This window comes from Arvicanthis niloticus, chromosome X (assembly GCF_011762505.2).
Source record: "Arvicanthis niloticus isolate mArvNil1 chromosome X, mArvNil1.pat.X, whole genome shotgun sequence".
NCBI lineage: Eukaryota > Metazoa > Chordata > Mammalia > Rodentia > Muridae > Arvicanthis > Arvicanthis niloticus.
The window spans coordinates 102,561,479-102,577,728 of NC_047679.1; the positions used below are offsets into that span (position 1 = coordinate 102,561,479).

At 33.6% G+C, this 16,250-nt stretch overlaps 1 protein-coding gene across 3 annotated transcripts in view; it reads right to left on the bottom strand.

The window, feature by feature from the left end:
* Nucleotides 1–262: 262 nt before the first annotated feature.
* The window catches only part of Thoc2 (THO complex subunit 2), a 108,967-nt gene continuing 92,979 nt past the window's right edge, over nt 263–16,250 (bottom strand). For all 3 annotated transcript variants that reach the window (XM_076918504.1, XM_076918503.1, XM_076918505.1), the window contains 6 exons: nt 12,230–12,367; nt 11,841–11,910; nt 11,598–11,758; nt 9,065–9,141; nt 8,532–8,577; nt 263–3,233 (listed from right to left, as the gene is read on the bottom strand). In XM_076918504.1, coding sequence (XP_076774619.1) covers nt 8,550–8,577; nt 9,065–9,141; nt 11,598–11,758; nt 11,841–11,910; nt 12,230–12,367 — 474 coding nt within the window. In that variant the 3' untranslated portion in view covers nt 263–3,233; nt 8,532–8,549. The remainder of the gene's footprint in view (nt 3,234–8,531; nt 8,578–9,064; nt 9,142–11,597; nt 11,759–11,840; nt 11,911–12,229; nt 12,368–16,250) is intronic.

Sequence of the window (16,250 nt, forward strand, 5' to 3'; positions counted from 1 at the left end):
TTTAAAAAGTATAACCTTTTCCAACTCTGAAAATTCTGATTTGTGTAGATATAGTCTTCAAGATATTGAGAAAATAGATAATATTAGGCATGTTTTCAGTCCAGAGCTTACCCCAAGTGCAAAAAAATAATTAACAATGGTTCCATATTACTAGATGTTACTTGACAATATAGCCCATGCAGAAAAAAAATTTAAGGGCCAAAAGATAATTAAATTAACTTTTAAGTTATGCTAAATAAGTAACAATATACACAATGATATAGTCATTTGAGAAAACTATTGTTTATTTAGAAAAAATGGTTACACTGGTAGAATTCAGTAGATAAAAAATTCTCTTAAAAATGTCACGTGAAACTTTTCCAGATGAAAGTTTAGCAATACAAAGCTCCGGTAGCTGTAAAATTAAAACACAATTAATTTTTTATTCCCTTCTACCCCCAAGATTTCCTAATTACAAGAAAAAATGGCAAAGGACAAGTGAGCGCTGGTATATTTTTCTTTGTAAAACATGTTTTAATGTTGTACACATACTATATAAAACGATTCTTAGGCGTTGCATAAGACAGTGCTCCACTTTATTTTTAGTGACTAATATTAAAAACAGGCCAAATAAATTAAAACTGAGTTCTAAGATGAGGTAAATTCAAAATCATTCAGTAACTGTTTATTTTCAGTTTCAACATTAAAAAGGAAGCATTTCAAATGGGGAGAGGGACTTGAAACCCAGGCAATATTTAATCAAAAGTGAAATTCTGTACACATGTAACCTTATTTGCTTATTGGGAAGTATATGCAGCACATTGTGCTAAAATATGGAATAATTAACACTTTCAGCCATTACTGAAAATAAACATGTAGAAATTAAGCAACAAGTTAAAGTACAATAACATACAACACAACAGTTTTAGGTTTTCTGCATGGAGCAATAAAGCAGGTAACTGAAAATGGGCCTGCTTCGTTCACAATTCTCAGAAGTCTACTCAGTAAAATACAATTCTGGTCACAGCTGTATGATTTTATTTCATTTTTTCCACCTGAAAGAAACAAACTGGTTATACAGACAGACAAGGAGGAGTGGCTGAGGGGGAATGAGGAGGAAGGCCAAAGCAAGGCAAGAAGAGGCCAGAGAGAGAAGGCCAGAGAGTGATCAAGGAGAAAGGGGGAAGGAAAAACCATTTAGGAAGAAACTTCAGTGAATTCTATCAATAACAAAGACCTGGAGGAAGTTCCCAGAAAATGAGGAAATATTTCTGTGTCTCTGTCTATTCTTAGAAATCATTGAGACACTATGAATTTTAAGAAACATTGAAACATTTTCTGTGTGTGAAAGGGTGGGAGGATTCTGGGGTAGAGAAAAAGATGAAAGAGTAACAAGTACATTCTACAGGCGCAAGGAATAATGTATCAAAAATAAACAGAACAGTTAACAAAGGAAAGGAATCTATTTTACATGATCAATCAAAAGAAATAGAAAATGACATCGATTTTTTTTCACAAGGACACAGTTTAATAGTGAATTATATTAAGATGCAATGTCTGCTAAATTATAAAAATTGCTTTAAAAATATATTGACTCAATTATACTTATTTCCTTTCCTTTATGTAGACATTTTTCAAATACTGTATAATGAAATAAATTCAAAACATGATCATTACAGCATGTGGCAAATAATTTATCTGCCTGACATTGTTCTCAAATTTTAAATTAATGCTTAATGCATTAAAATTTATTAATGAATATACTACATTCAAACAGTTCCAAAAATCATAACTAGAAGGGGCCTTAGAAAATAATTACACTTCGAGGCCAGCCTGGTCTACAGAGTGAGTTCCAGGATAGCCAGGGCTACACAGAGAAACACTGTCTCGGAAAACAAAAAAAAAACAATAATCAAAAAAAAAAAAAAAAAAAAAAAGGAAAAAAAATTACACTTGCATGAAATGCTAAAAACTTAATTTATACATCATTTCAACACAGCATTCTGTGCATACTGTGTATAATATTGATGTTGTCAATTATAATTTTGGATACACCAATGTTGACCTTCTAACTTTATTACTTAAAGTAGAATTGTTTCTGTCCCTCAATGAATAAATGGGTAAACAAAACAAGATACACGTTCATTCTATGGAATACTTAACCATTAAGAAGGAATGGATTATTGACACATGCTACACCATAGATAACTCTTGCTAACATGATGGTAGTTGAAAGAACCCTGGCCCCTAGGACATGATATTGCACAATTCCATTTATATGAAATGTCCCAAAACAGGCAAATTCATAGGCAGAAAATGTGTCAGTAGCTTCCAGTGGCTGAAGAAAGAAGAGAGATAAGAATGACTGCTATCCTGCACGTTCTGAGATTAGATTACTGTGATGACTGCACCACACAGTGAATGTACTAAATACCACTGAATTGACCATTTTAAAATGTTGACTGAATCTCAGGGTTTTAGACTGAAAATGAATAATGTTCCAATAAAGAACTTCATGGCATTCACATGACCATACTGGTGAGAATAAGAAATGGATCATTAATCATGATCATGTGTATGTAATGTTCCAATAAAGAAAAAGAACATCATGTTATCCATATGACAATAATCAGAATAAGAAATGGGGTCTCAATTATGATCATATCACACTATGAGAATTCCTTAAGGACAAGAAAAATTCTGATGACATATTTCAGGGTACATATTAAATGATAAAAAAAAAATGTTTTTAACGTTAAAACACAAGGATCTTTCCCATGAACTGGAATTAAAATTAAAATTTTATAAGAAGCCAAAACCCTCCAAACAACATAACCACCCCAATGTTTTCACACTTAGAATTCACACACAACGGCAACCTATCTACATCATTAAGGAATTGGTTTAAGGAGGCAATTTCCTCTCCTTTCTGAGAAAGAAAGATGAACTAAAAGTTAGTGAATTTTCCTCTAGATGCTGCTTCTGGATGGCGTATCCCACATAAAAACTGTATGCACGGGGACTTTGCTCCAAGAAATTGCCTGCAAGTGAAAATAATGTCCTGAAAATCAGTGACTTTGGAATGTCTTGTCAAAAGGATGGTGGTGTGTATGCATCTTCTGACTTAAAGCAGATTCCCATAAAATGGACAGCACCAGAAGCTCTTAATTATGGGAGATGTCATTCTGAGAGTGACTCATGGAGCTTTGGCATCCTCCTTGGGGAGACGTTCAGCTTAGGGGTCTGTCCACACCCTGGAATGACAAATCAGCAAGTACAAGAGCAAGTGGAAAGAAGACACTCAATGTTAGTCACATAATCTCAACAGTGTCCACATAATCTTTTTCAATAACACTGAGGTTTAAGGGTTACAACTTGAAATCCATTCCAAAGCTCAATGAACTAACATACTTATAACCCAAGAAATTTGAGAGTATGAAACAGGAGGATCACAATGGGTTAGATGCTAGCCTGTGCTATATAGAATTCTAGGACAGCCTGAGCTCCAAAGTTCCTGTCTCTAAAATCCCAAAACACTAAGAAGGCATAGTGACAAAGCACTACCGAACTCAGAGTTCAGATTTTGTCCTCCATACACACACACACACACAATTGCATTGTCATTAATACTGAACTTATATCAAATATATGCAACATTCTTCTAGGTTAATTTTAAATAATGTTATTTTTAAAATGTGCAACATGTTAACAATCATAAATAAGCAAACTTAGCTTATAATAAATAGGTGACACAGAACCCTATTTTTTCCCAGTTAGGATTTTGTTGACATTGCTCAGTAAAGTCTGCTGTCCATCACACATACTCTTTTGAAGCTATTAACTGTATTCTTAATGTCACATAGAACACAGTCAAACAAAAGTATCCTTCTATTCTGCTGAGAGAAGATTACATGTATAAACATCATTTTATATTAGTAACTATCTCAATGTTCTCAATTCTTTTTATCTGATTCAATATTCAGATGTCTCTTAAAATAGCCTTTTGATGGTATTTTAAAAATTTTAAGAGAAATTTTAAAATACAGACCTGCCCAAAAGTAGCTAACTCATGGTTAAATGTCTACTTCAAAGGAGGTAGCACAGCACTGTGTTCCCTGCATTTGCTGTCATTTGAAGATTTCGTGACTAACCCCTTCAATGCTTATCCCTCTCCTTCTCCCTCTCCAAAGCTGAAGCACATATAATAGTGAAGTTGACATTTAGAATATCAAAGGAACATTCACAAGGAAGAAGTTATAAGGAGAAAAACATAGGGACAGGCATCCTAATCTAGTATTCCACCTGCAGGTACCCTTACAAACTTTTAAAACAAACATAATCCCTGGGATGTTCTGTGTCAGTGAAATGTAACACTAAGTTAAAGTTGAGAATCTTTTAAGCTGAAACCTAATTGCATACAGGGTTGCCTGACAGAATGAAAAATGTACAGAGAGGATAGTCACACACATGGGCAAATGTAGGAGAACCTTTTATAAGCCCTTACCCCAATATAGAGACCTTAAAAATGCAAAACAAAATAGCACCTTAGTGAATATGTGTCTACCTGGAGAGGAAAAGCAAGGAAGTACAGAATTCTTTCTAGCTTCAGGTACTTAGTGCCTATGAGTATTGGTTTATAGACCTACAACTAGTACTTCCAAAGACTATAAATGGTAATGAAGAGAAAATAGTGTGTCTATCACTTCGATCTCCTAACAAGACATTTATACATATTAAATGATTTGCTATATGTAAACCAAAATAAAAAACAAAAGTAAATTTTCTCTCATTAAGTATCCTCAAGGATATAAAACAATCATTAATTGGTATGGTTTCCCTTCTATCAAAAAGTGTATATAAGTAAACCACTAGCTTGATAGCAGGGGGAAAAAACTCTTATTTTTTTTTTCTAGTATTGTTTCTCACCAAAGTTTTCATTGATTAAATCATTTCACATTGCAGTTACTATTTCTGTATACAGATTTCCATATACAGTTAATATAATGCCTAAACATCACAGATAACAAAAAAATCACAAGCAAAGCATGTGGATGTGTAGTATACTCATACAAACGTGGGAACTAGTAACTAGGACAAGCTCACATATGAGTAATGACTAGTTCCTGAGAATAAATTCATCAAATACTCTATTTCTTAATATGAGTTACTACCATATTCAGACAAGTCTTGGAATGCCAATGCATTTCTGAAATTAGGAATCTGTGAGAGCTTAGGAGGCCAGTTTCCCAAGTACAAACCAGAAAGAAGAAAAGGCTAGACTAGGAATTATAAAATCATATCTACAGGGGGCTAAGCTATAAGGGAAACAAAATTAACCATGTATGGAATATTGGAGTAAACAGCCTGCCTCTTCCTCCCCCTGACCACCTTCTCCACAAAATCCTTGTTCTGTGGGGAAAGTATGTAGGTCAAAGTTTGATTGCTACCATGAAAAAATCAAAACACAATGTCAAATGTCTCCATTCATCAAATGAAACTAAAATTCTGAGTAGCTGATTCTTCTGAATTGCTAAAGAATATTAAGATATAGTGTTTTTGCAGAATGGTACATGCATATAATCCTAGCACAACTGATGCTGAACTGGGGTGTAGGGGCGTGGGGGGTGGAGGGGGGCATTGATTTGATAAGCTACACAGTGAGTTATACACCACCTTGTAATACAGAGTAAGCGCCTACTTCAAACCAACCAACAAATAAATAAAACAATGCTTTCTAAATGTAAACCTTGGATAAAACTAAGGCTTTACATAACAAGACAAATTTTTTTTTTCAGGGACTAGATACTTTTGGTATCAGACTTACAGGAAATAGAATTAGGTGAAAAAAGTAAAAAAGTAAAAAAGAAATTGGGGCTTGCAGGAATGGCAGGCTAGAAATACAGTGAACTAAAAGTATGGACAGAAGAGGGTATGAGTTGTGGTCACATATACCAGGTAATAAGAAATAAGTCACAGAATGGCTGTTAGATAGGGATTTAATTAGCAAGAGTTTTTGTTTGTTTGGTTTTCCCCCCTTTGGTGTTGAGGATTGAACTTAGGGCCTTGTACATACCAGACAATCTACCACTGAGCTGCATCCTGAGCTTCAAGCAAGGATTTTTAAAGATTAAAGTAAAAGAAAATGTTAAAGGCAAAAGCAGCTAGTGATGTTCAAGGAGAGGTAGAATTTGAACAAAGATCTTGCAGATAAAAACAAAATACAAGAGTTTGGGAACTAAAAAAATAGGAGAAAGGACAAGAGACTCTAAAAAGAAAGTAATCTAAATCACATTTATGTACGATATTCTCTTGATCCTAATGCACCCAGGGTGACAGGTACAACAAATCAATTTAACTTCTCAGCTGACTCCGTAAACTAACTTAAAATCAGTGAGCAGATAAAATAAATAACCAACAATAAACAAAACAATGCTTTCTAAATGTAAACTTTGGATAAAACTAAGGCCTTATATGACAAGAAAAATTATTTTGCTTGCTATGCAGCATGATTGCTAATTAAATCATGGCAATGTGATGTATTGGAAGCTCTTCTTTCTGCAGATTTAGGAAACAAGTTAACAGGGGAACAAGAGAGGCAGACTTTGGTACACCCTGGAGACAGACAATGGAAATGCCTACCATAGGAAATGATAAGGTTTTTTGATAAAAAGAAAAATGAAAAAACTTCTCCAACCACAGAATGAGCCCAAATACAGAGGTAACCAGAAAATAACCAGAAGAAAACCAATCATAGCCTCCCAAGAGTAAGAGTCTGTCCCAGAAGGAAATATGTTGGACACACACAATTGTCAGCAAGCTAAATATACCTGTAAAAGCTTATCTGCTTCTAGATTTACTACAAGACCAGCAGTCAAACAGCCAGTCCTTTCCAATCCTATTGCCCCTGACCTTTTGTTCCCAAGGGATACTCCATGGCCAATGTAAATATAACTCATAGAAATCTATATCAAACCCTTCATGTGTAAAAAAGCAAACTTGGGTTCTGAGAGGAAACAGATCACAGTGAAAGTTGTCAGTGACCATGGTTGATCTGTTCCAAATGAAAATTTGATAGGAAGGTTTTTGTTTCTTTAACAGCATGTTAAATAAAAACAAGTTACACGGCTTAGAATAAAAAAACAATATATGGTATGCATAGTATTCAGTATATTATATAAAAATATATTATATATGATATATAAATATATATTATGATTCCCCAGGGAAGTCAGAAGGATACCTAGAAGACTATTTCTTTTACAATTTTCTTAATTAAGAAATTAAAAATAGACTATTAGCAGGCGAGGTGGTTCATACCTTTAATCCTATCACTCTGAGGTCAGAAGCAGGGAAATTTCTGTGAGTTCAAGGCTAGGCTGATCTACATAGGAAGTTCAAGACCAGTCAGGGCTATATAGTGAGACTGTCTCAAAATAAGAAGAAAAACTATTAAATGTTAAATGTTCTTTCCTATTCTTGCTCATCCCGCTCTACTATTTCAAAATACGCAAAGAGAAAGAGTGAACCAAGCACACCTTTTATTAGGTCCAAATTCCTGCACTGCAACTAAAATAAATATGACAAAACCAACATCCTAAACCATATACTGAAGTAGCTCCCAGACATTTCTCACCCTTAAATAGCATTAAGTAGAGTTTGCCTTGTATCAGGTTCCATAAATTATTAGAAGTAGCTCAGGTTGGAGATAAACAGTGGGTGTCTCTATTAGTATTAAGAAGAGACAATTGCAATGAAAGCAAAAAACAATGAGCAATAAAGGAAAGTCAACTTCAAATATGTCTAACTGGAATCATTAATGGAGGGGAAATATCATCCTACATATTTCAATAATTCTAAACCATCCAAAAGTAACTATTCAGATGCTGACTTTAAGTCCTCAAAAAGAAGAAGCTATATTAGAATATGCACAGTCTGTCCACTATGGTGGTCATATAATTTATGTAATATATTTAAAACATTTTATGAACCATAGAAAACAAATACAATACCTTGAAAATAAGTTTGCCTATTTAAAATCTAGCTAAAAGTATAGAACGTAATTTCTGACTTTATAAAAACGTGAGCAATGGCAGAAAGGCACGAAAACTTAAAAGGCACAAAGAACAGAAAACACTAAAGTTCTGCCCATAGTGTCAACTCTTTTCTAATGCCTCTGTGACCTGCTTCAACTTTTCAGTTTTAATTTCTTCACCTGTAAAGTATAAATACCACCACTTATTGGGCTACAGGTGCTTTAAAAACATAATTAATTTTCCAGAAACGATGGGACTAGATGGCAAAGAGAAAGCCAGGTGTTCTTAAATACATCTTAATGGTTTCTTAAGAGTAACTAATCAGCAAGCTAGCAAGCTTAAAGTGAAAAGAGCTTTAAAATAACTGCAAATTTTCTATCTATACACAAAAAGTCTCTGTTGTTACAGTCAGATAAAAATTCGAGTAGCTGTATCCTGCAAAATGGATCTAGTTCCTTTACCATTCGCAGACCTCCTTTAGGTGTATCTCTAAATAAAAAGGAGGGGAAAAATACTCACCTTGGTTGAAATTGTTCATTATCTGTGCTTGTCAGAGGACTTATGAGTAAATGACAAATTAAGGGTAAACAACTTTGGGGCAGGAAGAATAGTGTCCTATCTTTTGGTATGACCCCTTAGGTTTCTAAGCCTAATTGGCTCTGATCAACCTAGTAAGCTCAAGTACTGAGATCTCTGTTTACATGTCCCATCATTCTGCACTTCTCGTCACCATCCTCCCCGGACCAAGGGATTCTCTGTTTCTCTTTCTTGTCTTGTAAGAATACAAAGGGATAGCAACTACTAGAATACAAGGAGCCTATATAACTTTTGTCATAAAACATCTGTCACTACAGAATCGTTTTTTTAAACAAACTCATAATCTCGTTTTCAAGATTATACCATGAGAGTTAACTACAGATATCACTTTAAAAAGTAGTAAGTAATAAGACCCTGCATATTTCGATCACATAGAAGAAAAGTTTCATTCTTAAACATAAATAGTACCGTATCCTTCTACTACAGTGAGTGAAATATAAAGACAAAAAGGATATTGTTTCTTCTCTTCCTTTCCTCCTGAACTATCCCGTTTTTCTTTCTTTTCTATCTTTTCTTTATCATGCCTGGATTCCTATGAGGAATGATGAAATTAGTTGGGAAAGGAAAAATCAAATACATTTTAAAAAAACAGCTTGAAATTCCCTTTTATCATCCACCAGCCATAACTTTTCTTCAAAAACTTGCTTAATGTGACTTCAAAACCACATGTAACAAAAAGAAAGGACTATTGAACTCCTCCAAAAGTAAAAACATTCATAAACCACAGGGAAGTGTGACAGCTTATAAAACAGAAAATGATATTTGTAAAAAATGTATAGCAGTCACATATCCAGCATATCTAAAGAAATCTTAAAACTGAATGTCATAAAATACTCATTTTGAAAATGATATGAAGAGATTTCTCCAAAGAAGATATACAAGGACATGGAAAGACAGACATTTGGTACCATTAGTCACTGAGGATACAAATCCAAATCACAATGAGTACCACACACATCCACCAGGATGGCTATGAATAAACTAAAATAAAAAGGAGCCAATGTTGACAAGGATGAACAGAAATTGCATCCTGATGTATTGCCAGTGGAAATGCAAACTATATAACCACTGTGAAAAGTTTGGCAGCAATCCAAAAAGGCTAAACAAAATTATCTAATAACCTAAAAATTATATTCCTAGGTATATCCAAGAAAATTGAAGGTAGTAAAATGAACTATTTCATACCAGTACACAAATGGTCATAACATTATTCATAATAGCCAAAAATCTGAAACAATCTAAAAATCTAACAATTGGCTGGGTGTGGTGGCTTACCCTGTAATCTTAGCACAAGGGAAGCTAGGGCAGGAAGACAGCCTGAAAGTCTGAGGGTAGGCTCAAGTGCTGAGGAAGCTCTAAGCCAGCTTGGGCTACTAAGGGAGGCCCTGTCTCAAAACATAACAAAAATCCACCAACGAATGATTAAATAAATGTGATATCTTCACACAATGGAGTATTACTTGGTCATATGATATTAAGTAATGGTAGATACTACAATATGGAAGAAGAACCTTAAAATCATTCTAAGAAGGCAGACACAAAAGACTATATTACTTTATAATGTTACTTATACAAAATATTAAAAATAGGTAAATCTACATAGACAGAAAGATTAGTGGTTGCCAAGGACAGGGGAAGGCCAAGTGAAAAGCAAATGTATCATGAGCCTATGCTTCCCCTTTGGGACAATTAAAATATTTGGCAAGCAGACAAACACCAAACGTCCAATACTGCAAATATACATACCACTTAATTCAGTGGTTGTCAACCTTTCCTAATGTTGTAACCTTTTAATATAGTTCTTCATGTTGTGGTGATCCCAACCATAAAATGATTTTTGTGTAATTGTAATTTTGCTTTATGAATAGTAATATAAATATTTTGGAGATAAGGGTTTATAAAAGGGCCTCTGCAACCCACAGGTTAAGCACTATTGATTTAATTGCTTTATTCTGTTATCCTATGTGAACTTCATCTCAACTGAAAAATATTAAAAGGAACAGACTATCTTTGGAGGCATACAGAATTAAATTATCTACCATTTACTTTTTAAAAACTGCTTTTTAAAACTTATAAATACACTACACATTTTTAACATTTATAATAACGCTTTGTAAACAGTTTACAACTTTGTAGTGTGTTAGATTTGAGTATCAATCATTAAGTATATAACAGAATGTACTTTATACATATAAATATACTTCAAGAATAAGAGAAACTAAAAACAAAGAACTTTGGATAGAGGAAAAAGTAAACATAAAGAACAAGAACGGAAGTGGTGAGCAGGGTGGTGGGAGTGCACGCCTTTAATCCCAGTACTTGGGAAGCAGAGCTAGGAGGAACTCTGAGTTCAAGGCCAGCCTGGGCTATAGAGCAAGTTCCAGCACAGCTAAGGCTATACTGAGAAACACCCCCCCCCAACTGAAGTGCTAAGAGTGAAAAGGAGAAAAAAGAACTTCAGAAGTGTACTAATCCTAAGTTCACAGTAATTTAAGGTACATCTAGCTCAAATTTTCTAACCAGAGAACCTGTTCCCTTCTCAATCCTCCTGTTCCCATTCCAAAATGAACAAATGATTATCTGGCAGGAATATATATATACATACACACTGAAGCACTGAATTTATAGGGTAAGTATTTTCCTCACAAGGTCCTACCCCCAGATGAGGAGCCACATGCAATTAATGGCTACTTTGAAAGGCAGAGACCAGCCTTCTCGAAGGACAAGCCCTCTGAACGGTTCTCCAATCCCAAATTGTCAGTCCTAACACATATACACGTGAGTAGCATTAAATGGACTCAGCAGACACGTAACAGTAATAATCATAAAGAGGTCATGAAGTTTAGAGGAAGTTGGGGAAAGACACAGGAAAACAGAATCAAGAGTTTGGGGGTGGAAATGATGGAAATATAGTACTCATATATGACAGTCTCAAGGAATAATAAAATACACTGAAAAGTATACAGTTCCTTTGCATTCCTAATTTACCTTTTTGCCACCAGAGGAGATTTTATCCATCTTCTCAGATTTAAACGAATCACTACTGCTTTTTTCTTTGCCTGAAGATTTTGACTTATTTTTCTCTTTGTCTTTCTCATTTGGATATTGAGACTCACATGGACTCTCACTTTTGTGTTTTGAAACCCCCACTAAAATTACAAAAGAGAATAATGAAAGGCTTTTCCAGTTCACTCTGACGACGGCTTCCAAGGCATTAGTAAGTCTACCTACTTGTTCCATTCTCCTCTTTCCGCCTCTTTGTTATGTCCGGTGGCACTTCACGGTCATTGTTTGAATGATCCTAGAATCAAGAATTGTGAACTACATTGATCAACGGTTGTAGTTTTTATTTTGTTTTGAAGTATTACTTTTATACAAGACAGACATCACTAACTAGCACTGGAGGATATTTGCAGTGCCACATATGTGGTAAAATGGCATGATTACTAAGCTGAAGTTCTTTATTTACTATAGAAGATACAAACACACTTTAGGATGAAAATACCAGCTAAAACTTAAAACAGACTGCTGTGGAATAAAGCAGTATTTTCTAAAAGCAGAAAAACACATTACTATACACAAAATAAAGCTTTCCAAGCTAATTTTTAAAAATTACAAACCCTTTTCCGCTCTTTCCTGTCCTTTTCATCTTTTTTCTCTCTTTCTCTGGATCTTTCCCTTGACTTGTCCAAATCTTTCTTGTCCATTTCTCTCTCCTTACTCTTGGACAGTGGTGGAGGATTATGGTTAATGTAGAGCTGTTAAAATTAAGGCAATATTACTAAAGATTATTAGTTTTCCAGTAATGGCAGCCATCGGTATTTTTGTTTACTAAACAAAAGATAATAGGTAATTATATATAAAGTCAAAACTAGTTATTATCTACTTGTTTTATGAGAGCCAAAATAAAAGAATGTAACATATTTACAAAGGCTTTAACCCTAGGCATTATAAAGAATCCCATTTTAACTCAATTCATTACTGCCTCAAGTAACATTTCCAGTAAATTCACAAACTAGCATTCTCCTTGTCACTCTAGTATATAGGAGTTCATATGTAAAAAACAGTGACAAGACTTTCTCTGCTGAAAAAGACAAAAACAAATCCCTATGCAGTCAGGATATTTAAAAGTCTTACCATCTACTAATAAGCAGTCAATGACAATGGGCAAAAAAGGTATAAATAAAACCTAGCCATGATTTTGCTAGTACATCCATTTTGCATAGATATAAACCAGGCAGTGATTATCTCAAATACTTTTGGAAATATAAAGACTGATGCATATTCTCTACTTGTAAAAGTACCACAATTCTATCAAATAATCACAACTGTGAATTCTGTCTCACTGGTTCTAAACAGCCCAGGTCAGTCAGGTCAGCTGATGGTGACTAGACTCGGAAGACTAAAAAGTGACAGAACAAATACTCTCCGTAAGAAGGTCTACTAGTGATAAAACAGCTAAACATTAAGGTTATTCTAATTCCAAATGAGAGAAAAATCCTACTTCTGAAAGTTGGAAATATAGAAATCTACTATAAAAGAAAATGTTTAGGAAGTAGTCAGAAAAAAATCAGATGCCTAACTTTATGGCATTTAGAACTGTGGTACAAGTCTATGTTTCATTTGATACGTTCAAAGAATAATGAATAGAATTCATTATGCGGCTAATTCTAGATATATCCTAGGAAGAAACAGAACAGTGAATGCAAGGTGAAATAATTTTACAGTAAGGAATCCTATGATAATCTAAGAAATGCAAGAAAAAGAACCATCAATTTGAAGTTTAAACACTTATTTTTAAACACCACCAAACCTTTTGAATTCAGTTGCCTAAGAAATGTTATCAAAGCAACAGAGTGGATTCTTTAAAAAAAAAATCTATGTTTAAAAGCTGAAGAGTGACTGAAACAGTCAAAGTGTTTATTGATAACAAAAATTAAGAGAATAACCTATTGTCTTAAAGTACTATCTAAAGGATACTTTTACTGGGTATGCCTTAAATGACACTTAAAATGTTTTTCTAATTGTGAAATTTAGTACATTTTCCCCATATTTTAATATCATTTATGGACTAGATAAGATAAATTCAATAATATATTTAACACTCAACAATTTCATTAAAGTACTGCTTTATTTCTCCTACTACTAGAGTACCCCCATACACTCCAAAAAAAGACATTTTTTCAATGCTTACTTGAATTCTGTACTGTAAGGAATTAAGAAACTTCTCTAGAACTTCTGACATTAATACTGAAATATTTCACTATTGACAGTCAATGTCAGTTAGTAGTCAATGTAGTTAACTGATAAACAATCCAATTCTAGGTTTAGAAATAAAGCAATTAATTTTCTCCTCCCTGTCTTTCTAATAATTGTGACAGTACCTTTTACTACATCACCTACTGAGTAGAATTCATACTTCTTTGTTTAGGCATTCTAAGCATGCTGCATAATCATCACAATTATATCCTACCATACAGCAACCGAAGGTTCTGTGGCCACCAGTAGTCCCTAACTTTCATCCCTTTTACCTTACTAGAACAATTAATTACTTTTATCTTAAAATTCTCAAGTTTTGAGAGCCATCAGCACCTAAACTATCTCTCAGCTCTGCGATTCACTTTCCAGTAGACTCCTATTCTATTATTATTGTTATTTATATGCTACTTCGGTAATGAGGTTTGCTTACTAATCTCAAGCTATTTATTTCTGTCCATAATCATTTTTAGTACATCTCCAACTAGATGCCTTTTCCAATTTGTATACATCTACAATGAATGTTTAACACATTACTTGCCAAATAATGATATGACAGAACAATCTATATGTAACACTGTAGGATTTTGTTACTGGTTTGATTTTATTTCTTTAGACTGAGACTATTAAGTTCTAGTAAAGAAATCTAGCCAACTCTCCAAATCAAGCCTTGGTTGTCGTAGAAGCATGTTTTTAGCACTCTCTTCATCCTATGTAGCTGCTAGTACTGCTATACCAAAACACAACTGATCAGAAGTAGAACTATGTGAGGTGAAAATGAAAGTGGAAAGGGAACGGACAAGATATATGGATCCTATGTTAGGTTAGTCATCTCTTAATCTCATTAAAAACTAAATCTATGCATTACTTTACTATGAATTGGAAAGTAAAATATACCGAATAATTTTTAAAAAAGAAAATTTGGGAAGCAAAGTATAACTTTAAAAATCAAGGAAACAATTTTATATGTACAAGTAACAAGGTAACATGAAAGACAGACACATATCTTACAGTAAACCTCTAGGAGGTAAAAGCTGCCCCAGAAACAGCGAGGCAAACTTTATCCCAAGTCATTCAAATGGTAATAGATTTTCTATATTACTTAAAATTATAAAATCAGCTACTATACAAAAATACTACTTTGGATCACTTATGAAAGGCTTATGACTTCATTAAAAGTATTTCTTGAGTGGCTAAACCTTACTCTAAGAACTCATGTAAAGCTAAGAATCTGAAAAATTCTTTCATAAATTGTAATTGTATGTGTGTGTGTGTTTGTATCATTTAAAACTTTCTAGTTCCATGTGGAATAATCTATTGAATTTCAAGTGCCCTCAAAAAATTTTCTTGTACAAAAATGTTGGAAAATAGACTTGACTCACCATGTTTAAAAAGTAATATAAACACACTAAAGGAGCTAAGAAAACTTCTGCAGCTATTATTAAAATGGATTAAGAACCAAGAAACTTTAATTTTAGCTCACATTTTCAGTAATGACAAATTGTATGCCACTGGGAATAGCTCAGTCTCTCATTTGTCAAAAAGACACTACCATCTGCCCTATTTAACTCATAGTACTCTTATAAGAATGAGGTGAGAGAATATATATACATGAGAGACTATATATATATATATATATATATATATAATCTAGACATGGAAAACTGACAAAACAATCTTCACAACAAATGCAAGAAATCATAATCTTCATCACTGACAAGAAAATCTAGTTAACCTTAACATCATGTTTCAAAACACTTCAACATATGCCTTAGTAAATAAATACTAACAAATTAAAACTATAACAAGCCCATGAATATAAAACAACCCACACAAGCTACTAGTTAAGGCTCTCAAATACAATCCCAAAATGGCTGCAAAGACTATTATACTACAGTACATTTTTATGATAGCCAATAAAAAGGCTTTACTTTAAAATAAACTGCTCATAGTTTAGCATAGTAAAAAACAAAAGTACAATTTTTTAAAGTATATAAACTTTCAGGTAATAGTTTATCTTAAAAACAATGCCATATTTTTAAAACATGGGCACTTTGGTTATCTTAACCACTAATAATTAGTAAATGTTTGCCCAGAATCCACAGACATTTCAAAATTCCATTTAATCTATAAGTAAGAAACATAAAGCATATAAATAGAAAACATAAAGTAGAAAAACCAAAGTAAAGAGGGTACAGATTTCATAAGACAAAATGACATGATCAACAGTCAATTCAAGTATAATACGAAAATAAACTCCGTAATACGCAAACTGCACACTGTTTTTAAGAATCAGAATACCCAGGAGAGTAGTGTAAAAAGAAAGAATTAATACTGACATATAAGCATAGCCAACAAGTTGAGTACTTCCATCCAGGAGAATGA